General features: G+C 40.0%; 1 protein-coding gene across 1 annotated transcript in view; it reads right to left on the bottom strand.

Moving 5' to 3' along the window:
- The window catches only part of HMCN1 (hemicentin 1), a 202,261-nt gene that overhangs the window by 135,477 nt on the left and 40,427 nt on the right, over window positions 1-26,357 (bottom strand). The window contains exons 5-9 of the mRNA XM_040610626.1: window positions 15,487-15,658; window positions 13,645-13,751; window positions 6,773-6,893; window positions 5,958-6,221; window positions 5,542-5,686 (exon numbers count right to left, since the gene is read on the bottom strand). Of these exons, the coding sequence (XP_040466560.1) occupies window positions 5,542-5,686; window positions 5,958-6,221; window positions 6,773-6,893; window positions 13,645-13,751; window positions 15,487-15,658 (809 nt within the window). The remainder of the gene's footprint in view (window positions 1-5,541; window positions 5,687-5,957; window positions 6,222-6,772; window positions 6,894-13,644; window positions 13,752-15,486; window positions 15,659-26,357) is intronic.

Raw genomic sequence — 26,357 nt, forward strand, 5'->3', positions numbered from 1 at the left:
GAGAGGGCAGCATCTACCCCACTACAAGATGCCTATGTCCAGGCAGCTCTCTTTGTACTTTTTAAACTGCAGTGAGTACCTCCATCCCAAACATTTACAATCCAGAAAAACATGAAGTATCAGTATAAAGACAACTGGCTTCTGCTCTGCTGGCTGCACCTCTGAACTTAGGACCAGCAGCAACTACAATTGCCTAGCCATGCAAAAATAAAGAGCACAACACATATAAAGACAGAACTGACAGATTCAAGACCGAAAATGAAAGGTGGGGTACAAAAGAGATGTGAGAAAAATAATGTAACAAGAATTCTGAGAAATAGTTGCAGGTTTTTTATAAATCACAGCAAGGGCAAAGCTGATCAGCAATATTACCATGTATCTATCACATACAACGTTAAAATCCAGAAGATAATAAAAAGCATAGCTACATTGATTGGTGGTCACATGTGCTTAAAAACACATGCTCTTACAGCTTTTCAAGATTCAGGCCACCTGTTCTACAGCTAATGGTGCAACAGACACACAGGTGATGACATAAATGAGCAAAACAGTAGTTCTGTGGCATCCTAGCACTCCCTGTGACCCATTGCTATCGCATATAAAGAAAACTGATGAGTGCTAAAATATCTATGATAGCTTTGGCAAGTAATTGCCCGGTTATGGGAAAACACTAATTAGGGAAGTCTTTGTCTCTCTTTTGTCTGAATAGATTGATTTATCAACTTTTAAAGGATATAGAAAGAACAAGAGACTTGGAATATGTGTGAAAGTTCAATGCTGCTGCACCACAAAACAGAAAATCCATCTGCACCACAAATCAAAATGGTAGTGACCTTAAATGGCTTCCTACTTATTGTCTGTTACTTCATACTTACTCTAGATAACCTAATATATCATACATCAAATCTATGACATTTTACAGTGCAATGCTGGCAAACAGACATGGCAGTAACTGCCAAAACTAAAGAATAAGGTAGCATTTCTTCCAAGCAAAAAGTAAGAAACTTCTCTTTTTCACAGAAAGTATGTTAAAGGTGAAGTCACACAACCCTATTCTTCTTCATTCTTGACTTTTGCTATACACCAGATGTCGAACATACAAGCCTTGAGAACGGAAGCATAAAAGGAAATGTGTCCAGAGTGGAATGGCTTGGCAGAGAGAAACCTGCAGTGGTCTATTAAAAAATATTAAATATAACAATGGCAGAAATGAATAATACACACCTCAAGGCATCTGTTACACAGTTCGGCACCGACTCTTAAAAAGCAGTAACTGCACACAACTTCGCAACATGTGTTACTGAGATAACTCAGCACCTTTCAGCACAGAGTCATTTCTTTACCCAAATCATTTTACAATATATGCAATCTGCTGATCAAGCTGCTTACCTACTCAGTTTGGAAAACGCAAACATGCTCCCTTGGTGAAACTGCAAAATCCAAAGTTACTAGTCACTGTAGGAACACTGGCAGAGAGCACAGTGATGTCCACGTTGTATCTAACTTCACCTCTTGGTCACCACAAACCACCTCACCCTGTACCACATTTTCAGCTGGGAAGTTCCCAGCAGCAGGCTGTGGCTCACATGAATGAACCAAAACTTAAGATTCACTTGTGCTGCACTAGTTAGGACAGTTTGGAGGGATATTTTCTGCATGGTTTTAGCAAATCAGACACTACGCCTGACTAGCACCACAAATGTCAGTTGATTTAGAGTAACTTTTTTTAATTATTATTATTTTATTCATTAACTAAATGGATTGTTTTTCTTGTCAGAATTTCATGTATTATTTTTGCTGATTCTGACATTTGCAGGGTTGGTGGGATCTACCATTTATAATACAGAAGGGATTTTAAAGACACGTTAGCATTCAGTTCCCACTGATTTCCCACTGGAATGAGGTGTTTAACTACCGTTCTTGGTCTCCTAAATCAGACTTGTCAGAAACGCACAAGGATATTAACCAAAATCCAAATTCTCTTACTAGACCATCACAGCATGCAGAAATAGAGAAAAACAAACACTGTTGCAATTTTAGAGGAATTTCTTTTTCCTATACATGGTAGTCATTAAAAATTAGGAATTATTACAGCTCATAGTACCTCTGGAATCAAAGAAGAAAAAAAAAATTTTTCAAAGCATATTCACTTCAAGAACTCTCAATCTATTTTCATCCTAATGGTATTTTCACATAGACAGCTGTCACGATAGAACTATAATATTCAATTTATAGACAATTTACTTTTTGAAGTAAGTATTAAAAAAATATATTAAGATGACATCTTGTCAACAAAACAAAACTCATTCAAATTCATTCAATGTAGAGCAGTAATATAGCTCAAATCTGCATTAAACTAGTAAACTGGACAAATCCTGTATGGAACTTCACTATTAATAAAATGCAGGCAAGCCAAGCCAAATTACATCCTATGTGACTGTGATCAATAATATCTAGCATGATATGTATTTTGTTAAATTAACTTGGATGATCGATTCATTGCTTTGGTCTGTAATACAAAACCAAAAAATGCAACCCTAACATAAAGGTGCTGGATATGTGAAAAGCAAGAGTAGAAGAGTGTGGTTTGATAACTAAAGAATGGAAAAAGTTACACATCTGCTCAAGTATGTGCTGGGGTTGACTAAACATAAATGGCACCTCATAAAAAAAAAATTTAAAAAGACAGAACTGCAGCATTTCACACTGCCAACAGTGTACCATGGAGCTTCAGAACATATTTATTTTGGTAGTCACGTGCCTGCTATTGAATGCTAGAACTTAGCCTTCAGTCTTCTCCTGAAGTGCTTCAGGCCTTACAAGAGGTTGTCAACACCCTTCTAGTACATACTTCCCTCCTGTTTTTAACTACCAGAATTACAAGATGGACTTTATGAGTATTTTAATTCATTTGTAATTAATGTTTTTTTTAATTCTGATCTCATGCTACAGAGAAAGAGCATGCAATCCATTTTCTACACGGAAGTCTGAAGGGCCTTCTGGTCCATTCAGTACAAGTTTTGAGAGACTTTCTGAACAGGAAAATTTTCTAGGGTAGGTGATAGTACATAATTCCAGGGCATCCATGAAAGGCCGTTAAAAATAAAAATAAAGCAACTTAATGCACACTATGTAATCATCAACGTACGACGGAGGCGGGGGGGGTGCAGGGTATAAGTAGTGGTGCACTTGTGCTCCAGCAAAAAAGGTAGCTGTTGATGTACTTTAGGTAACTTTTACAAATATAAATTAAAAGCATTTGCCTTCTAGACCCAGTTTATCATAATTTAAGAGCACACCTTGAAGAGGGATTTTAGCCAGAACCATATAATCTCATCATCTACACAGAGTGTTCACCCTCTTCAAACATGTATATATATCATAGAATGGTTTGGGTTGGAAGGGACCTTAAAGATCATCGAGCTCCAAACCCCCGGCCATGAGCAAGGACACCTTCCACCAGACCAGGCTGCTCAGAGCCCCGTCCAACCTGGCCTTGAACGCTTCCAGGGATGGGGCATCCACAGCTGCTCTGGGCAACCCCTTCTGCCGCAGCACTAACAAAGCTAGCCGGCTGCAGCAAGGCTTTTACCATCACATACCAGGGTAACTTCAAGTAGTTCAACTTCTCACACAGTCCAGACACCTCATCCCTGAGCTCCTACACATATTCCTTCTTCACTTGTATCTTGGGCTTTTCAGCTTCTGGGGGCTGATCACCTTTCTTATTTGCTTTCTTGATATCTGGGATTTTTTTTTTTTTTCTTCAGAGGGAGGTTCTGATGAGCTTATGGTACCTCGTCCTTTCACCTCCTGGGTCACACCGGACAGTAACCTGAGCGAGCTTGCAGCAGCAGCAGATCTAGAATACAGCACTAACTCATCATCCTGTGTCCTGAAAAGCTCCTAAACATCCTTGTGGTTGGCCATTTCTTCTATGAGTGGAGACACCTTTAACGAGCACATAAAGACCGGCAAGAATATCGCCAGGCCGAGCAGCAGCAGTGGTGGAAGCAGCAGTGGCACCGTGCTGCTCCCGCACCTTCCCCCAGCACAGCCATCACCGCTGTGTGGCCAGACCCGCTCTGGACCCGCCACCACAGGCCGCTGCCACGTCTGGCCGTGCACTCCGCCGCTTCTGCCCATTACCCTCAGTCTCTTAGCTCCAGGGCAGTCAGGCTTCCTTCTCTTTGATCCCAGCGGCTCACCTTTACCACTGTCTGATCCAGATCCCCAGGCTCTCCCTGCCTATCTCAATGTGATCTGGATCACAGGCTATCCCCGACTGTCTCCGCTACGTTGGGCGCTGCTGTCACCACTCAAAATGTCAAATATTCCCCGGCACAGCCACCACCGCTGTCACTGCTCATTACACTCAGTCTCGTAATCAGAAAGTCCCGAGGTCGAGCCTCTCATGGTTTTTACTGTCGGTCAGATTCTACTGTCCATGCTGTTTCTCCTTCCTCCAGAGGTCAAACCACACTGCTCCTCCTCCATCCGACCCCCGCCCCCACACTCCTCAGGGCTATTTAACCACTTAGCAGGAATGACCCACTGCCTTCGAGGCCAGGCCACAGCTGCGTATTATTGATGGTAAACAACCCACTGCCTTCACTCCTCCACACCCTTCCAGTGTCCCACCCCCTTCACAGTGAAGAATTTCTTCCTAATAGCTAATCTATATCTACTCTCCTTTGGCTCAAAGCCGTTCCCCCCTGCCCTATCACTACCTGCCCTTGTAACAAGTCCCTCTCCAGCTCCCCTGTCAGCCCCATCAGGCAACGGCAGCTGCTGGAAGGTCCCCCCGGAGCCTTCTCTTCCCCAGGCTGAGCAACCCCAACTCTCTCAGCCTGTCTCCACAGCAGAGGTGCTCCAGCCCTCTGACCACCTTTGTGGCCTCCCCTGGACTTACTCCAACAGGTCCATGTCCTCCCTACGGTGGGGGCCCCAGAGCTGGGTGCAGCACTCCAGAGCCGAGGGGCAGAATCACCTCCCTCCACCTGCTGGCCATGCTGCTTTTGATGCAGCCCAGGATTCAGTTTGCTTTCTGGGCTGCGAGTGCACATTGTCAGCCCATGTTGAGCTTTTTGTCCACCAACATTCTCTGCTCCCCACCCCACCCCCCCAAAGTCTTTCCCCTCAGCGCTGCTCTGAATCCATTCTCTGCCCAGCGTGTATTTGTGCCTGGGATTGCCCTGACCCAGGGGCAGGACTCTGCACTTGGCCTTGTTGAATTTCCCAAGGTTGGCACTAGCACACCTCCCAAGCCTGTCTAGGTCTCCCTGGGTGGCACCCCTTCCTTCCAGCATGTCAACTTGGTGTCATTGGCAAACTTGCCAAGGGTGCACTCAATCCCAGTGACATTCCATATATTACGAATCTCTCCATAGAATACAGCCTCCTTAATATCAGCAAAAATAACAGCATTGAAGTAACATGTAAGCAGTATGTAATAGTAAATAATAACTAGAAGTCATATAATAGGATATAAATAGGAAATAAAACAGTATTTGGAGTGAAAAAACAAAGGTCACTACTTACTTGAAGAACTGATCCACTCCTAGTTTTACTCCATTTTTAGTAAAACGCTGAGTAAAAGGTATAAGACTTTCTACATGGCAAGGAACAGACCCTGGCTGTAAATAATATCCTGGAGTCTTGGTGGGCATTGTAACTTTTGGAGCATCTGAAGAAAGCAAATATTCCCCAGAAGATTATTAACAGCTACTAACATATATCCTATTTTTTCCTTTTTAATACAAGCAAATTCAATTTCCAATAAAGTTATACTTAGTAGATAATAACATTAACTTGTCCATCACAATCTAGAGATAGAACTTTGGAAGGAAAAAGCACAGAAAGTACTTGTATAAGTTAGAAAAAAAATGCTAGATATCAATCTCAGCTGATTCAGATATGACAAGTGCACATTTAGTTAAAAGTTTAAAATCTCTTACCAGGAGTAATACTAGAAAAGGAAACACTTGAAACTCTCTGGAAAAGATAATCATCCTTGTCATAGCCCGTTATTTTAACAAAAAAAGCTTCATCTGGTGGAATGAAGTCAGAAATATTCCATAGTCCATAGGGCTTTCTGTCAGGATAGTATTTCACAGGCAAGGTCTTAAGAAGTTCTCCTGTAATACTCAGAAGTTCCAGTCGGTCTATTCTAGCTGGAAGAAAGATCCCTGTGGTGTTTAGCAGCACGAAAGTAGGAATCCCTAGAAAAACAGAAACATACCATTTTAAGTGCTAAAAAAATAAAAAATTAAAGAAGGAAAGGTTAAATTCCATATGTATGGCTCACTACCCCATGAATGCACCATTCAGGTTCGACCCTCACTAAGTAGCAAAAAGCTTAAATTCTGCTAAGCTGTGCTCTGCTCATTAGCTGTCAGGAGGCACAGCAATGATTAGGGTTTAAATTACTGATTTCTAACAGGTGTTTCTGAAATAGCAGCCTCTTTATTAACTCCCCTCCACATCCCAGAGCCAAAGGCTTCCTCTGACACTCCAAAAGTAACAGAAACAGCGTTGCAATTTTGAGACATTTCATAACTATAAATAGATGGATTTATGTGACATAAAAAACCCAAAGCTAATTGAAAAAATACTGTAGTATGACAAAACAGCAACACTGGCTGCTCTCACACATTCAGAGCCCAAGAACCCAGGTTTATCCCAAAATTCACCACAGATCATCATAGAGTTCTGCTTGATTCTAGGGGTCAAAACCGGTTATTGTTTATCACTGACTAAAACTGAAACAAACCTTGCACTGGTCTGCTGGATGTTTTTTTAAAGTCTAATGTTGGCTTCCTAGAAAACCCAGCTCTAAAGTCAATAGTGCTGAGTCCCGTGATCCGAACAGAGTGCCTTCCGCTGCTCGAGGTCTGAAAAAGCAACAGAGTGAAAGACTATGGCATTATTAGCATTTCAGGAATTGCAGTTTCTGATCCATCCACCAAACTCAGTAAACAGACTGCAGCTTTCATCAAAAAACAAGATAAAAAGGAGGCTGATTTCAAAAGTTGCAAGTAAATATGGCTTCAATAAAGCTTTACTTTTAGATACTGTACCCTACAGTTGTAGTGTCATTGAAAAGAGCAAATCTGAAGTCTTAAATGTAAATCATAACACAAACACAAAATCAACAATTATTTGGCACATGCTAGTGATTATAATGGGAGACTGCCTGGAAGTTAGGATTTTAACCATCATAAAGTATACTACAAAATGGTAAATGAAACATGTCAGAGCAATCAGTACATATATTATAACCAGCAAAAGTTTTACAATTTACTTCCACTGCTACAATAATCGATCTTACCTTTTTATTTATTAGTAAGTTCCCTTTTCAAATCTCCATAAAACTAATTTTACCCATGAGACAAACACAAACATCAAAGGCACTGCATATCAATAAACAAGTGGCAAGTACAGACCAACCTCAATCAACACCGTATATGAAATGTTCTTCTCTTTCCCAGCCAAAGTCTCAGTTGGAAAATAAGGCATGCAGAATTACCTCTCACCTCTGTTCTCCCCCTGCCACTTTGTCATTCTGGTTGAACTGACAAAAACCAAAACACCCACCCACCCACTCTTGAAAAGCCACAGCTTTATGTTGTTTGAGGTTACAGTTACTTTTATGCAGTTTTTCAATCTTGCAATTATTTTGGTTTATCTTCCTCAAGTTCCTTTCTATAATTCTATGCTGAGAAAGCACAACTGCTATTTGCAAGAGTGCACAGAAACCGAAGGCTTTTTGTCCTCATTGCTTTCACACCTTTCAGGTGTTAGGTGGGAAAAACACAAAAAACAACAAACAAACACCCACAAACTACCAACCCCCCAAAAAAACACTAATGCACTGCACTGAGCATGGAGTTAGATTTTTTCAAACTTAACAATTACAAACCCGTGGACAATTTCAACCAGAACAGCAGGAAAAAATAAAGATTCAAAAGGCTGTGAAGAGTGATATCTAAGCTATATTATGCCAAGATCAAATCTGCAGTTAGTAGAACCTACTCTAAGTTTTTGTTCAGGGAGACAATACAGCACACTAGACTGGCAATGTAAAAGGAAGTAAGTATTAAAATGAAATAATTCCTATCTATCTAGAGACTATTACCTGATCCATTCTCAAATACATAATTCCTTCAGTTTAGTAACCAACTCTGATACAGCTGCATGTGAATATTAAACATTTAACTGCCTAGGAACAGCCATTTAGACACTATGACAAAATGATGTCTATCTGATTAAAAAAACCTCTATTTGCTGAGATTTGGTTAGCTTTTCACATCAGAAAAAGCACTACTAAAGCCTTTTTTATCTAAACCAGCTGTTAACTATACAAAGAAATATATAAGCATGCCAAACTACTCATGTTATCAAGCATTAATTGGCAGTTAAAATTTCATTAGACAAACTTTTTTTGACAAAGTTTCCTTTTTATATGCATTCTATTTCTTTTTATGCATCTGTAGAAGGAATTTATGGTGTCAATAAACTTTTCAGAAAGTCAGTTGCATTTTTATCTTTTAAGTTTTCAGTCACAGCCTTAAAAATCTTAGTGCAAACAAAACAAACCAGTGACTAAAGCAGAGTAAACAATCCATAGAAAAATACACTGGCAAACTATTTCTCCTTATGAATTATTCAGACCTTTGGATACTTGTGAATTTTTCGGGCTACAACTACCTTATAAAATTTTACCATTTACTAGTAACAATAAATTAATCTATCACTGTCACCCCTAGGAGCCGACAGTCTTATGGCAACACCTAGAACAAATTGTATCCCAAAGGACTGCTTTGCAATTAGTACCTTTGCCAACTCTCTTTTTAATTATCTGTAGTTTAACATGGATCACTGATAGTGTACCTTTGTGTTTCTCCTCCCAGACCGGACAAATATGACAAAAAGAGCAAACACTTATCTGACACAGATGTCAGGAAAAAATGCTTTCCTCTCTTGCAAGCAAGACCAAGGAAGAGTGCGCAGAATGCGTGTATTTATAAACAGATGTATGAAAAAATGCATGAGTTTTTTTTTTTTTGAAACAAACTTTAATTTTCACACAACAGAAAAACCAAGCTACAATAGCCAAATTAATTGCTGATTGCATGGTCATATGTATATATTTACAGTGATGGAGACACACTGTGAATGAGGCTGTAAGGAATGTGGTCATTCAGTGGAGACCACTCCAGACTGGTTTGTTATCACACTCCATTGAACCAGCTGCACTGGGCTATACAGGTGTAAGGCAGTAACGGCAGTCATTAAAAACCCGTCTGCATTACAAGAACAGACAAGATTTTCTGCTGATTTCTCATTGCTTTTCATCTCCTTTTCTCAGTCACACAGATGATCACTCAACTCTGCACAGCAGGAAAGTTTTTGTGGCATTGCCCAGCTGAAAAAGCTATGGCCTAATGATTAACCACAGAACAAAACTGCAGCTGATGACTTCTCCAGCCCTCACTGGCCTTTTCGACTGCAAACACAGGCAGGCAAGGCCTTTAAGGAGTAATTAGATACAACTGCCTTCCAACGCTGCTGTCCTGGAGTGTGCAGGTAAGTGTTGTTTGCAGGATGTTGCATGCCTCCCAAACCCCTCCAAAGAACACTAAGAGGAGTCCATAGGACACGTCTTCGTGGAAGGAGGTTAGCAAAACCAAACTGATACTCCCTCTTCTCTTAAATAAGTCAGCCTGTTCCTGCTGAGGCCCATCTTTTGGTAGGTATCTCAGCAGCAGGACCGGCAGCTAAATGGAGTCTGGCAGCTAGCTCGGAGGTGCACAGAACACATGTAACAGCCAGACCATCTTACTGAAGATGTACCCTTCCTTCTGCACAAAATCTCTCCTGTTTGCTGAAACGCCATGGAGAGAGGAGCCGCGTGCTCATCTCACATCATTGCTCTTTTCAAGACTCCTGTCACCTTGTAGACCAAGGGTACAGTGGCAGAGCTAGAAGAAGGACTTATTTGTAATATAGACATATGGGCACAGGTTTATTGCCCTCATAACCAAAGTAGCCGAAGGCAACCAGAGGCATCCTGCAGCACAGGAGGCAACTGGGTTGCACACTGAGTGTTTGGTGTTACTCAAAGCTGTAATTTAAAGACTTCACTGAGCACTGAAACTGCACTAACACTTGTTTGTGGATCAAAGTGGGATCTGCTTGGACTGATCATTCTCCAGTTGATTTAGTAGTGGCCAATACTGTTTAGCTCACTGTGATTTCTTTTTTTTTTTTAATCATACTAAAATGATAGCTTTTTGCACTTCTGGTGACAAAAACCTATGTAAGCTCTTTGTAGATGCCTAATTAAGACCTGGTTTCCTCATAAAAGTTAATTAAATATGTCAACTATATTCAGGACTTTTTTTTCTTTTTTAAACCCAAAACACATAACTTTGAATGGTTTATTCTCCACAGAATTGGAGACAGCATTGTGCCGAGCTTAGAAAGACAAAACCAAAAAAATTAAAACCCCTTACTGCAGGAGCAGCCTGATGCTTTGGCCAGGACTGGTCTGCATCTAGCTGAGCATGCTGGCCTGCTTCCAGATGAGCCACTTGGCAGTTTGCACCATGCTGGGTGCCAGCTTCAGCTTTAGGAGAGCTTATTAGCTTTGAAGGATGTTACACACTGAGCCTATAAGAGTGGCAAGCTCCTCTCTTGGCAATTCCTGGAATCCAGAAATTTGAGCAACAGAGTGCAGGCATACACAAGTAGTTCCACATGGCTCAGCTCACATCCAAAAAGGTTTCAGCTTAGCAACAGCCATACAGGGCCAGGGGGAGATCACAAAGGGCTTTTGCTTTTTCTGCACTCTGTTTCTCTGTTGCATGGCATTGAATGTTTACTAGATTGCACACTTAAGACTCCAGCCAGCTACAGATTTGAACACTAAGGCACTGACTGTGGAAAAGTTCTCTCAGTATCCAGTATGTCTGATGTTACCAAGTCCAGCAGGATCTAAACCATTTTTTTCATATATATATATTCATAAAAAAAAATTACTACACACACACACCAGACCACCAAGCTGCGTCAGTACCAGGTCTTTTGGCATTTCTGGTCCTGGAAGCATAGACAGACATTCAAATAATTCTCCATAAAGCTGCTGAGTTCAACATGTTTTTCTAGTTCCAGTTCTGCAGTAGTATCAATAGTTTCCTACAGTGCTGTACACAAATTAATAATCCTTTCCAAGCTACCCCTACACTTATGGCATGGCCAATATGCAGCATACATCCATTCAGCACACCTCATTGTGAGCTCTGCTATAAAAGTTCCTTACATGGGTGCCTTTCCCGCCAAAAATGACAATATAGTATTTACACTTCTAGACTAGAATAGTTCAGTTGAAAGGGACCTATACTAGTATGACTGTTGCCACATCAATTTAGGAAAGCTGGGATCATGCTCCTTTACCTACATAAAGTATACAATAAGACAAAGCACAAGTCAGTTTAGGCTGAAGTTACACAAGGGTTGAGAAGATGTAAAAACTTAGGGTTCATTATATGTCCCTTCTTCTCCCCTACTCTCAGCATGTCACAACATGCTGCCCCCTGTGAACTAGCTCAAGGTACAGGTTCAACTTTATTTGTTCAAAGATAATCTGTCCACAAAACAGTTAAATAGTGTGATTTCTACATAAACAGCCTTGCACAGATTTTCAGGTGTGGTAGTGGGGTGTCAGTTGTTAGCTAATCCATTTCAAGTATTTTGAAACATCAGTATCCAGCCATAAAAACAATGCTGGGGCTAGTTCTCAAGTTTAACTAAATACTATCTTACCCGTAGCACTATCCTTAAGGTTTTAACATTCCATTCACATTTGGTGCAATTACGTTTTGAGCAGTTCATTAAAATGACATAATTAACACAGCATAAAACAAAGTGAATACGTACATTTCCCTAAGTCTAGCCAAGTCCTAAGCTTCATCTTCCAGTTTACGACATTATAGTAAGAACATGCCCATCCCTGTACCATATTATGGTTTCAGGTATGCAATTTTTGGCCCGACACACTGTGTTAACTTGATTCTCTGCTAAATTAGGGGTTAAGGCTACGAAGACAGGCTGACAGAGTTGGGATTGTTCAGCCTGAGGAGGAGAAGGCTCTGGGGAAACCTTCTAGCAGCCTTCCAGTAAGTAAAGGGCCCAGCAGGAGAGCTGGAGACGGGCTTTTTACAAGGGCATGTAGTGATAGGACAAGGGGGAATGGCTTTGAGCTGAGAAAGGGTAGATTTAGATTAGCTATTAGAAAGAAATTCTTTACTGTGAGGGTAATGGGATACTAGAATGGATTGCCTAAAGAAGCTGTGGATGCCTTATCCCTGTAAGCATTCAAGGCCAGGTTGGATGGGGCTTTGAGCAACGTGTTCTACTGGAAGGTGTCCCTGCCCACAGAGGGGGGTTGGACTAGACCTTTAAGGTCCTTCCAACCCAAACCATCCTATGATACTATAGGGCTGATCTAAGCAGCCACTTTCTGGACCCGATTTACACCTATTTCATGCACACACTTACTGATCTATGAGCAGTAAACATTTTAGTTGCCCCAGCTTCAGCTCACAGCTGCCACGTCTTTTGTGTCGCAACAGGTCATGAGTGGTCTTGCAGGTTATTGCATTTAGATATCTGGCTCACCACGTGCCTCACAACCAGGATATGGCACTCGGGGGGAACACTGAAACCAGCACTGACACCCAGAGAAAATCCCACAGAACCAGAGTTCTTTGTGGCCCTTTCATCACTAAGACATGTTGTTCTTTCCTTTCAGAAGCAGGTATATTAACGTATCATTACCTAGGAGCTGGTTGCTCGCTACAACTCTCAGAACAAGTAGGTACAATTGCTCTTCATCTGCTTCAGTGCATATTGACCGTGCTCAGTGTAAGCAGCCTTGAGCCAAATACTTGGTAACTTTCCTACAACTGTTGTAGGAGCCACAACCTTTGGCATAGGGAGCTTGATCAAGGGATCACGCTAAGTTGCTACAGTCAGTTCCAAGAAGACCATTTCAGCAGCCTTAACGATCCTTTCTTGTTTGGTTATTACTGCTAATCATATTGATCTTAACTTCTTGACATTTCCAAATCCTTCGGGGTCCTTTCTGTAACCTGTGTGCTAGGATAGCACTCACACAAAGAAATTCATTCATATACTATAGTATTTACATAATTTACTGATAAGGAGTTTGAATTAGATGTATGTTTATTGACTTTTCGAACTGCTAATTAAATCTGGCCTGCAAAGTGCACATCCTCTCCCCCTCAGTCCTCCAAACATGCTACACACAGCAAAGCGGCCCCTGTGCCTACATTCCTACATGTCTGCTCACCGGACTCCAGAAATTTGGTGCTCACTTCATCCTTTTTCCATCCAAAGCAAAAGCATGACCTAAGGATTTGACTTAATATAGTAATGTCTAATATGTTATCATCTTGATAAGAATTTCATACTACTGCCTTCCGACTATGTTGCAACATGTACATCAGAAAGGACATTTACTATAACAAACTCATCTATGATCAATAACATAGTAAACCATTATAGAATCCCTTTATAAGCTATAGGGCAAGTCAGACATGATTTCTGCAATAACTTTACCTTAATTGTCCATGTTCCAGGCTCTGGATCTTTGACATTTACTACCTTTGCAGAATTGTGGATATTTAGCAATTCGTTCAGTCCTGATCCTTTACTGATCTGCTTGCCTGAAAAAAACCAGGGAGTAAATACAGTATTGAGTAAATACAGTATTGCCTAAAAAAAAAAAAAGCATAAATACAATATTGTTCTTCTCTGCTGATGTATTCTTGATATTTGACCTACTTGCTTTTTAGCAGTCAATGACATTTACAACAGTCAAAATTCCCTGTAATTTTGATAATAAAAATGATGTGCTAGAATACTAAAAATGTTCATTCATTTTTATTTTTTTCATTCACTTGGGAAATTTAATACAGTCTGCAACAATACAGAGCTGTGGGAAACCCAGAAACTGTAAGCAAAACAAATTCTCTTCTTCATAGAAGATACCCACCTCTCAGTGAAAGGAGACAGCACAGAAGCAAATTCCCTCAAAGCAGATCTTAGAACAGATGTACCCTAACCTACCTGCCAGCTGCTAGCCCACTCACTTTTCCATCCTCTAGACCTATTTCAAGCACGATAAACTCCACTAGTGAAAATATTGATAAGCCAGGTTCTCCTAGCAGAGAGGCATTAGCACGTGACTAAGGGTGGGAATGCTTACAAGATCCTCACAGGGAGTTTAGCCTGTTAGATGTCATAGATAGCAACAGAAGAATACAAGTTTTCATACTGCACTGTACCACACTTTATATGTACGCCCATGCACACGAATACATGGATACTTGTATGCAGGAGCTGGTTCTCTGTTCTCAAGGCTGACTACAGGGTACCACCAGCACTAAACATACATCTGGTTCTTTCAGAGTGCTAAAGGGAAAGGTGAAGTCAAGAATGGGATGTCCCAATGTCAATTTTTAAGTCCTTATTGGACAGACCTCAACTAACTGTTGTGAAACTATGTGGATTTAGAAGCTGACCTATGAAAAAGGAAAACAAATAGATGGGGTCAAAGCTTCAGCTAAGCCTGACGGTTGCACTCAGGACTGCGTGATCAGGGTTTGAAGAGAGACATTCTGAGCAAATTTATTTCCTGTGAACAAATACGAATGCCTCAATGGAGGGCAGATCAGATTATATGGCAGGGAACCCATCCTGTGCATAGAATATTTCCAAAATACTAAAACTTAAGTTATATCCTTAGCCAAAAGTCATTCAGAAAATCCATAATATGATCTGGATTTATTTCTGGAGTGCTTTTCCAGATTCCTAAGGCATCAACATAACAATGAACAGCAGATTTGTTCAAAATATCTTCAGTTACAAATTAGCATCCAAATTTGTCCTTGCATTCCCCATCACACGCTGTTCAGGTAGAGATGGGCACATGAGACAGGGTTTGATCCTGAATGCTGTCATAGTTCTAAGAATCCAGATCTTAGGTTACCTTTCACTACATAAAAAACAACGATCATGTATAACCTCTAAATAACAGTTCAGTGACTACATAAATGCATGAGAAACAAAAGTGTCCAGAAATTTGGAATCCAAAGACAAATGGTAAGAAAGTAGACAAAGGGGATAAGCGATCAGAATAAGGAGGACTTCCAGTATCCTCCAAGTCAAAAAAAAAAAAAAAAAAGAACGTTGGGAACAATTTAAATATCAGAAGTGCACATATCTGAAAATATTTTATTTTTAATTTAAAAATAATCTGAAATCTTGATACTAGCTTTCAAAGTGTGAAAGACATTTGTGAATCACAAACATGGCCTTCCCTACTGGAGACAGTAGAAATTATTTGTCTTTTTCATTCACTTTTTTTATTACCACAAAAGAAGGTATAAACTACTTCACCTAATGGATCATGAATTTCAATTGATGGTGAAGGACCACTCAAGGACACTGTAACCTCTTTCAGACTTGGATCAAAAGGGATCTGCCAAGTATTTACAGCCATAGTCAAATGGTCTGTAGACAAGAGATGCACTTTGGAGGCTTGAACTGCTTCTTCAACCCATTTTAACACCTAGAGGAGAAAATAACAGTTGTTATTATACTGTCAACAGTATATTTGTAATACTTTCTGCTGAAGTACTGTCCCTATTGTCTTGTAGAGACTCCACGTTAACTTCTATCATAAGAGAAGATCACTACCTTCACCTATGATCCTCTCGTCTGATGACACGCAGCTACCACATCACCCTGAGTAAACACAGTGGGAAAGGACTTGCCTAATACAACCCAATGCATCTGTTTCAATAAAGAGATTCTGGAGACAGCACAAACAGGATTTCAACTTGTATCATGAACACACAAAAGCACAAGAAAGAAAAGATGACAGCATGCCAGGAATATACAGGAAACAAAGCACCAACGTCAAAGCAAAGGTATGCTTCAACTTCTACTGTCCAATGTGAGAATCGATATACACGATATGACAAAACAGACAGCCTGGAAAAACAAGGACCAAACCCATGTTGTCTTATCAATGCAGTTATCAGTTCTGAAGTGAGTAGGCTTATTTGCCGCATTAGGGCAAATATATTTAAAAAAAAATATTAATACTTAAAAGACACAGTTTTGATAGAAGATACTACTGAAGCCATGATCAATGTGGTGTTTAAAGGAGTACAGACACCTGGATACATCACTATGCAACATCCACAGGTACACTTTGAAATGGAACTGGGGATACAAATCTATGTGTATTTCTGGTCATCAACTGACAATTACTTGCCTGAAGCAAGGAGGAAAACTCCCTTATCCAGAGGTACTGAGTAACTGCCATCTTTGGACTTTTATAAATTGCTTTCCCTTAACACACCTAACATGAGTTAATATTAGACACAGCATACAAGTCAGAATAAAATGTAACAATACTTTAGAAGATAAATCCTTGTGGCCAAACCATACTGGTCACATTAATACTATGACCCGGCCTGAGAGAAACTGGGTCACACAAGTGATGCCAAATTTCCCAGAGCATTTTACACAGGTTTTACCTCAGGTTTGTGGCAGGCAAGAGGAGGCAAGATGGTATGTTGCCCAAGTATAAAATCACAATAATACAGGCAGATGAAACTACTATAAAATTTGTTTATACAACCTGCTTTATCCATGTGGTTGGTCTCGGTGGCAAGGTGCTGGCAGCGGGGCGGCCTCTGTGAGGGGAGGCCAGGAGCCGCCCCACTGGACACGGCCAGTCCCAGAGGGTTCGGCAGCAGCACCCCCACGGCCACAGCCGAGCTCCCCCGCCATGCTGCTGGCACCACTGTGGAAATGTGGTTAAGAAAGGGCAAAATGCCATGTAGGTGGGGGTAGGAGTGTGAGAAACAGCCCTACAGTACCCAGGTGAGGGAAGGAGGGGAGGCGTGTTGCTGGAGCAGAGATCTCCTGCAGCCGGAGGGGACACCATGCAGAGCGGGGATATCCCTGCAGCGGCGGAAGACCCCACAGCAGAGCAGATTTTTCCTGACAGGGCTGCAGCCTGTGGGAGAGACCACAGTGAAGGAGAGCAAGAGCGTGAGGAGGAAGGAGCCGCAGAGAGAGAGAAAACCTGATGTACCGACCACAGCCTCCATGCCCCTGTGGCAGTGGGGCAGGCAGGAGGAGTCGGGAGCAAAGCTGAGCTTGGGAAAGGTATTCATACTGGTCTGTTTCCCACTACCTGAATGAGTAATGAAATATCTCTTTTAATTGGCAACAAATTAATCTTCCTTAAGTCAAGTTTGGTTTGTCCTTAACATTAATTGGTAAGTGATTTCTCTCTTTATCTCAACCCAGAAGCTTTCTCGTGTCGTTCCTATTTTCTCCCCCTGCAGCTACAGGGAGCAAGGGAGCAGCTGAGTGGGAGCTCGGCTGTTAGCCAGGGCTAACCTGCAGCAATCAGAAAAACCCAAACTCCCCCCAAAAAATCCTGGCCTATCAAAGTTATACTACATCAGCTCGGTATGTCACAAAGCTGCAGCCTATTTTTTTTTAATCCCATTGAAACAACGTTGGTTTCGTATGACGTTGTGAGTATGAGTCACAGTAATACTGAATCATGACTTCAGGTTACAGTTAACCACGGCTGCATTCCGAAACACCTTCTAAAGGAGCTTTCGATTATGCCAGTTCAACTGGTTGGTGCACAAGACTTCGAAACCAACAATAAACTAACCTGGACATGACATCCCTCAGCAATGGGGGACTCAAGCTTAAGTCCTTAGGTCTAGGACCTGACTCAATACACTAGGTCCTAAAAAGCCTCATTTCCTTGACTTGTTAGGCATAATTTTTCCATTAATAAATGAGTTATACCACAGGTTTCTGTGCGAGATAGCTTTGTGACAGAAACTAGATTGCAGCCTGTTTTAACTAAAGCGTATGGATCTTACATGTTATACTATGAATGTCCAGCAACCTTTGGGTAAATGTGAAAGAAGTTTAAGCAAGTGCAGGGTATCGTTCAAAATGCATTTGAAATGGTGGGGACGTTTTCATAAATTATTATCCCTCCACTATTAGTAATGCCTCACGTGAGACACGCTGAATGCTCCCAACACACTGTGACGTGAAACAGCACTGACCATGGAACAGTGTCGTGTGCCCTTTCCACAAGGGTCTGCATAAGCAAGGTACTTAAGCATACTTTCAAAAAAACATACAAAAATCACAGTAAAATCAACTGTACTACTCAAAGTCCCTGAAGTAATGTGACCCAAGAGAGAAATACGGTTTCTGCAACAGCTAGTGCCATCAACTATTCAGCAACTCTGTTTGCTTTAGACAGGCCTGGAACAGGAATCACAAGACTTCAAAAAGATCCAGCTTTTTTTAAGTTTTACCTCTAGAAGTTACATATTTGGGTCCAAAACACTTCCAAAAGAAATGTCAATCTCTTCTACTTGCATATATTGAGATGAGTACAACACTACTTTTGGACCAGGTGTATGGAAAAATTTCCTTATAATGCCAGGATCTTAAGTCCATAGGTAAGTTTTTAAATTACCTGTAAACATTAATGAGTCTACACGAATTTTTCAGAAGAAAGGAATTTTCCAGCCTAGCTTAAACTCATTTCAAGCGACTTAAGCAAAATAAATCAAGTCACAAGGTAAAACATCGTTGCAGGAGCTTTACCAATATAGATAAGAATTGGAATCACATTGATATTTATACACTAAATTCTTTCTTAAGATCAGAAGGGTTAATATTACATAGCTGAAAATTTGGTAAAACGCCATTTTAACACAAATATGACAGGGGAATTTTTCCAAAATTATTGGGTTTTATGTTTTTTTATGTGTCATTCCAAAACTACCTTTTCATTTAAACAACAAAATTAGTTTTTAACAATTTTAGCTTCTGTGACACATTTTTGGGGTCTTTAATCATCATTACTTCATCCCCAACCCATGAAGACCAACCTGCCATGCTTCTCCCTGAGCACAACCGGCAGGGTGAGGATGCCAACCCACCTGTTCAGCGCTCCTGGGCCAGTTCTGGTTTATTACTCGTGCCTGGGAAGGGTTCAAAGGTCCAAGCCTTCAGCAGCTTAGCTCACTCTCACACTCCAGCCTCACAAGACAGGATTCTCTACAATTTGCTTAGTTTTCTATTAAAGCCATTATTTCACAGCGAAAATCAGCTAGAACAGACATCATAGGTGGAAAACAAAACAATTCTACCTCGGTAAATCTGCAAGCACTACTAAAGCTTCCAAACCATCTCCCCACATTATAAACCAACACAAGATATTGGTTCAAGATTGCTCTAAGCTGTTCCTGCATTGAATGTGAAAGGATTTAAGACTGTTAGAATTACAATTATAAACTTACTAATTGAGAGCATACACACATACATGATCTCAGTAATCCCAAAGCACTTTGTTCACCTTTGACAACAACTGCAATGAGAAAAATCCATCTTAAAAAAAAAACAGAGTACTGGCAATGACACTATTCTAGCAGCTCTTACCAAAAGATACAAAACAATGCCCAACAGCAGTCACTCTGGATATAAAATGCACCTGGAGCCAAATTATCATCTTGCCATTAGTTACTTCCCTGGGGTGCTCAGGTTTTATATACTGTTTTTTCATATGTTGTTGTTCACGAGTACAGCCATGTAGAAGAATTGCTTCTGAGGTGAAACCAGCATTAAAAAAAAAAAATCCTCTTTTCTCCTTGCAACTGCTCATTCTCCTTCCTGAAGTTCACTGCCCCTACTTACCTGTTTCTGGGGTCATGCTGCAAGCCAGACCATTAAAATCTTAGAATAATTAAAAGGATCTGGATCAAAAACAACTCAAAAGAGGAGGAAAGTGTCTTAAACCAGTCATCAAAAACTCCATAGCACACAAATTCAGCAAAAGGATTTAAAGTGGGTCCTTCCAGCTTTAAAACTTTTTTTTTGTGTTTGTTGTGAGTTTTTTCCCTAATTACTCTTAGTCTACTACATGGTATTAATTTCCTTTACAACAGATCTCACTTTCACACAGCACAGTTAACTTCAAGTCACTGCAAGACCAGGCTGCTTCTACAAACTTGGGAGGCAAGCGGAAAAGCTCTCCAGTGGGAAGTTTATCAGCATGCAACCATTTATTTCAAAACAAAAATCTAATCAAAACGAGTACTTTTACGAGCCCCAGATATCCTTTTTGGCAGGCAGGAGAGCTAAGCCATGGAAATCGTTCCAAAAGCTCACTTTCCTTCAAAGGTAAATTATAAAAGGCCTTCTAGCCTATCACTAGAAACACAAGCAACAGTTATTTAATGATGCACAGCAGTCTAGTGTACTTTAAGAGTAGAATAAAGAACGCTTTCAAATTAGAAAAGGAATTTTCAGTAAAGTGAATCCAGTCTTCTACTCCTCTCCCCTGTCAATGACAAAGAAGTCATTTCAGTTAACCATCAAGTCAATTCAGACAACACTCTGCCACAAAAATACCAACATCAATTCAAATAGCCCGGGGAAAAGAAGAGCCTGCCTTGCACCCCAGCTCCTCACAGGTCCACTGCTAAAACAACCAGCACACATGGCAACTGTGCTGCTACTTGGACTGTCAGCACCTCTTGGGCATGTTCTGCAGGGATCAGGCATCAATGATTTTTGAGTGTGCAAGGGAATCGGCTCGTTAGGTTTTGGTTCCTTTGTTAAGACAATCCAGCACATGTGACCAGGCTGGTTTTTGTCAAGGTGAGGATACACCTTACCAGAAGTGGGAGCTAAGCCTCCCTGATAAAATCAAGTAAATAGTTCATCTGTACACAATCAAATCAGGTCAAAAATCTAACCCGATGGGCGCATATTCAGCTGTCTCAGACTCCGTTAATAATGGAAAACATGGGTCCAAGGGGTTAGCTTCCATATGCTTTGTCAAAATTAAAGTGCAATTGAACTACCACGACATGATCCAGATGTCTGCGTTAAAAACACAAGTAAGTTTGTATGCATTCATAAGATGACGCATTCCAGAAGTTGTAAATCACAGTGATTTGATTGATTTCCAGAGCTGCGTACTGAATGTGATTCCTTATGGCATTTCCCAGTGCAGCTGGGGAAGTTTCTCAATAAAACTACTTTTTAATAAAGACAGAGAGAGATGATACATCTGAGACAGAACTCTTTGAACATACAGCTACCACTGCACAAAAATACAAAAAATAAAAATAGTGCTAACATGACCAAAGACCACCAAAATCGCTATCACTAGATTCTTTAAGAAGTCTCAACATAGAGAATATTACATTTTCTTTCCAAAAGCGAAGGTAACATTTTCCTCCATCTCCACCCACCTCCCCCTCTGCTCCCATTTTTTACTCTCTTTTTACAAATAAGAACATTCATTCAAGAACTTTCCAAATCTACTAGACCAATTTAAGGTTTGAGTTAGCATGTAAATGTGAACTTAACGCAGTTAGTCTCATTTCTTTAAAGCAGTAACACACACTGAAAGCAAAAACAAAAAATCCAAAGACAGCCCAACCAATTTTAACATTCCTTTGCTTTCAGAAGGCTTCAAAACAGCAGCTTCAAAGGAAAAAAAAAAAAAACCCAACAACCCTCAGTCTTTGATTTTTAGATCAATTTAAGCCAGCTGAATTTGAATTAAGAGAATTTTCAACTGAATGGTTGAGCACATGCTAAGTTTTGAGGTCCCTGCTGCAACCAGATAATTTGCAGGCAACGAAAACAAGTTCTGGAGATGTAAAAACATTAGAACATTACCAAGATCCAATCTGAGCCCAGAACAGAGAGCTCAAACTTTTCTTTTTTAAATCTTTACCATGCTGGGTTCTGTTCTTAATGAAAACACTCTTCCACCATACAAGAGCTTCCTAGACACCTTTACTCATCTGCTGTAGTTTGATAATTTAGCTAATTGAACAGATGTAAAATTAAAAGAGGAGCATTGCCACAGTTTCATCTCAGATGCACAACAAATTTCAAGAACACTAGGTTTCCATCTGTGTATCTTACAGAATGAGAATGTTTAGCTGATCTTGAAGCACATCATGAGGTTCTTCTGTTTCTGATTATCTTTTAGTCTTAATACACGCACTTAATTCTATTATCTTTCCTTATCTTTCTGAGCACCTGAAGTGGAAGGTGACAGGGTCCTGTCAGCATGGATTTTTTCCAAAGGAGGTAGGGGTTAGTCGGCTGAGCTGTTTCACCCAGTTTATCTTTAATGAGAGTTTGGTCTTCCTTCTTTCATTCCAGCGGCTAGGTAGTCAGATGAGGACATGAATACAAACCACTGCCAGGATTCTAAAATAAGTACCTCCTACCATTTGTTACATTGGGGGAAAAAATAGTCTTAAGAAGAGTTTACATCTTCCACTTTTGAGATCTATGAAACAAAAGTAATTAGGGCTACAAAACTGTAATATTTCTGAAGAGTAGGCATACACATTTTATATTTTGACCTATTGTGAATACAAAGTAAAGTGGGGCTGGCTCAGGATCTTCAGGGCAGTCCAGCCAACACTAAACATTGGGCATGGGCACTCAAGCACACATCACACCAGCTGTACCTGACCTTAGGTATATGGAAATGTATTTCCTTATATAACTATATCAGTATGTTTTTATATAAAGTATGATTTTTAGACCCTCTGGTTCCTAGAACATTGACTAAGTTGACAAGGGTTCTCTCCTCATTCTTGTATTTTATTGCTTCTGCAATTACTTTGCGTAACTGCCAAGTTGTTACATTAACCACAGGACCTTAATCTCTTTACGCTCCTTAACCACAAGGGAATCACCACCACATTTCTATTTTTATTATGCAAACAGATATAGCAATGAAGTACTTAGATACTACAGCAAGTGCTGTAAGCCTTAGCTAAAATTTCAGTTTATTAACTGTATGCAGGCTGGTTGATGATCCTGAGGCTACTTTAGAGTTCTCTTAGAGCAGAAATTGCCCTTAAATAAAATTTATCATTCCAGGTAAGATTTAGGTTGTGCAACTGCCATTTTAGAAACAAGAAAGCAAGAATATCTTCAGTTTTAAACCAAGTATATATATGAGAAGTAGAGAGAGTAGCAAGAGCAAGCAAGGGTCTTTCAATTCAGAGTAGAACCCAACTTCAGTTTTTGAGAATTTTTCAAGTTCAAAAATGAAAATAGAAGGCAACAGAATGACCCAGCTGCCTTAAGTCTGGCATTAACTTGCTTGTATAGTTCAATTTTTCTGCAAAGTTCAATAGGCAATTCTGGGAGATGCATTTCCCAACCCTGTCATTCCAAAGAGGTTTGCAATACTGCTGTAACACTGATTTGGAAGTAGATGATTTTTTTTTTTCTTTGGGGACCCTTACAGAAAGCCCCAAAAACAACAGCAGCTTTTGTTGTTCTGCCAAAATAGGACTTGATTAATATTATTAGAGGGGGAAGGGCAAATACAGACATAGTTCATAATACTTCTCCAGAGAATTTGCTCTTGCAACCTGCCCTGATGTCAGGTCATTTCTTGGAATGCATACTGAAACCTGGAAAATCTATGGAGCATGGTCTGTATTCCCATCTGTTTATTCTGCGTCTCAAGAATATTTCTCAAACAGTCAAAGCAACAGGATTTGAAGTTAACTGTTTCGTTGCTCAAGTATATGTAGGCTAATACTTCTAACCGAAGTGAAACACATTAAAATAATGCTTTTTAAATGCATGTCTAACATTATGAATGAGACAATGCATGTGAAAATTCTACTATGAAAATAAATTGTAAGTTATATATGTAAGTATAATTACACGTATAAAAACCACACAACTGAAAAGTTCCTTAGCATTGCATCTCAAGCTCTTCAAAGCTAGGAAACAAAATATCTAAGCCTGCCTGCTTTCAAATGTCTTTAAAACATCCTTCTCCAGTTGTTTTATGACAATCCTGACACAGATGATCACTTTTTTACCCCCAGAAAGTCCAAGTTCAATACAAGACAGAGAAAGGACAGCTGTAACTTTTTTTTCCCCTTCCTAGTTTGGCATTCACTGTACAATACATGTCTTCAGAGTAGAAGCATACTCTCCAAGGCAGCATTCAGCCACGCCTTCCATGAAACCATCCCTTCTTTTTCTGTGAAAATGGATACTGACTATTTGGGACAGAGAGAAGAGAAAGGAATAAATAGAGCTATGCAAGAAACCTTAATTCTATGCTGTAATTTTGAGCTTTTGACTTTGTCACCTTCCTATTATTCTTGTAAAGCAACAGAGGGGCATTTTACATTTTTAACAAAGCAGTACAAAACTTAGAATTGCTTTCTCATGTGGCATCATCCAACATACGATTGGTTCACACACACTACAGACCCTTAACACTAACCTGAGCCGTGTAGGTACTACTTCTAGGTTGCCATCCTCTGTGAGGACTAACAGCCAGGAGAAATAGTGTTTTTCAGTGGGCTTAAGAGACTTCTGTTCACAGCAAAACATTCATGAGTGTGAAGAATACTGAACTCCATTCCAGATCCACATCATCTTACAGACGTCAAGCTTCTGCACCTTCCCCACAAGAATGACCCCTTTTGCATCATTCATTTTAACATGTTCCATTACCAGTCTCGCCCTATCGGTCTTCAGTCCCCTCCCAATCTCCTCTAATTCACAGGCTTGTCACCCAAAATCCAAACCCTTTTTCACCTAGTCTCATCCACCTTTGAAGTCAACAATATCCCCTTTTTTTTGCCAAAGCCAACGCCACGTTTCCAGTCTCCTTCACAGTCATTCTCAGTTCTCCTCCCATCAATGTTCTATATACGGAACATCTGATTTAACTTTACTTACTTTAAAAATCAGTAAGAAAGCTGTATTTTTAAGCAGTCTAGGGAAAATTTTTCCTTCTTATAGAAAGGTTAGAATAAGAAAAATCAAGTGTTTCAATATTAAAAGAAACTGAAAACTACTACTACGCACTAGCTTATTTCTTGTAAACTCCCAGCTTTAGCCATACTGATCAGTCCAGCTTGTCACACACAGTAATGACTCATTTTTACCACAATCAAAATGGCCTGGAGGCGTGATCTGAACCACCAATAACTAATCTCCACTATTTTTAAGCTGTACAAAATTCATACTGTGCTGATCATCACTGTTCATCTTAATCCCAGTTCTGGCATCAGTACAAACCTTTGGGCACCAGAATAATTTACAGGAATTTCCTTACAGTACTCCATTATGACGGGAGTAAGTGTGGCACAATATAACTTCAGGTCAAAATTAGTACCTTCTGGAAAGATGAATAAAATTGGCTATGGTAAGAACAAATTCTGTATTTTTATGAACAGGAGAATTTAACCAATGTTCAATGAGTATTCTCAATGCATTTTAGTTTTGAGCAACTATTGCAAATTAAGCCCTGAGCCTACACAACCTCACAGCAGCAAAGGAGATCTCTCCCTAAAGAAATAAGTTTCAAGATCAGGACTTAAATGCTTTGATGAAACAAACATAATAACCTAGAGACATCAAAGACAAAACGAGAACGCTACTGTTCTTTGGGATGAAAGGACATCCATTTTAGAACTAATTCAATAGGACAAAAATCTCAAAACTAGAGAGCAGGACACAACTTAATTTGTAGTTAAGTATAGTATTCACAAGTTGTTAATAGCAGCAGAACTTCAAAACCAAAATTTGAACAGTAAACCTTTCCCTTTTAAGGACTCTGATCATTAAATACTTTTCCTGCCTTATAAACCTGGAATCAGATAATTAACCAAATTTTACCAAATTATTTGGCCTCTTACTATTAGAAACCTGTCATGGGTTTTGAGTATAGTTACCTCTGGAGATGATGTTACACCTGATGCTCCAAATGAAGGAAATATCTAGAAGAATTTTAGATAGTAAGGACAAAACTTGTGCTTTGGGCTTTAAGAATATTCTTATTAATCTAATTAATAGAAACCATGGCAAATTTGTCAAAATATGATGTTCCCCTCACACCATTAGGAGCGCTTCATTCAGTAATTAAGTGGAGATACTTACATATTTTACACTTCGCTGGACTGAACCCAACACAGTTTTGTCAATCAACAGTAATTTCGACCAAGTTAACTGTAATATTTGAGATCATAACAACTTCTTAAGAAGTGAAAAAAAGCAGAAAGCCTTCTTAGCCTCCTTGATAACACAAGCATTGGATAAGTATCAAGTACTGTTTTGTTGTGTTTCCTTGTAGCTAGCTTACACTATTGCTTCATTCTCCACTTAATGCACAAAGGGCAAGCATG

The sequence above is a fragment of the Falco naumanni genome, chromosome 11 (assembly GCF_017639655.2).
Source record: "Falco naumanni isolate bFalNau1 chromosome 11, bFalNau1.pat, whole genome shotgun sequence".
Classification (NCBI taxonomy): Eukaryota; Metazoa; Chordata; class Aves; order Falconiformes; family Falconidae; genus Falco; species Falco naumanni.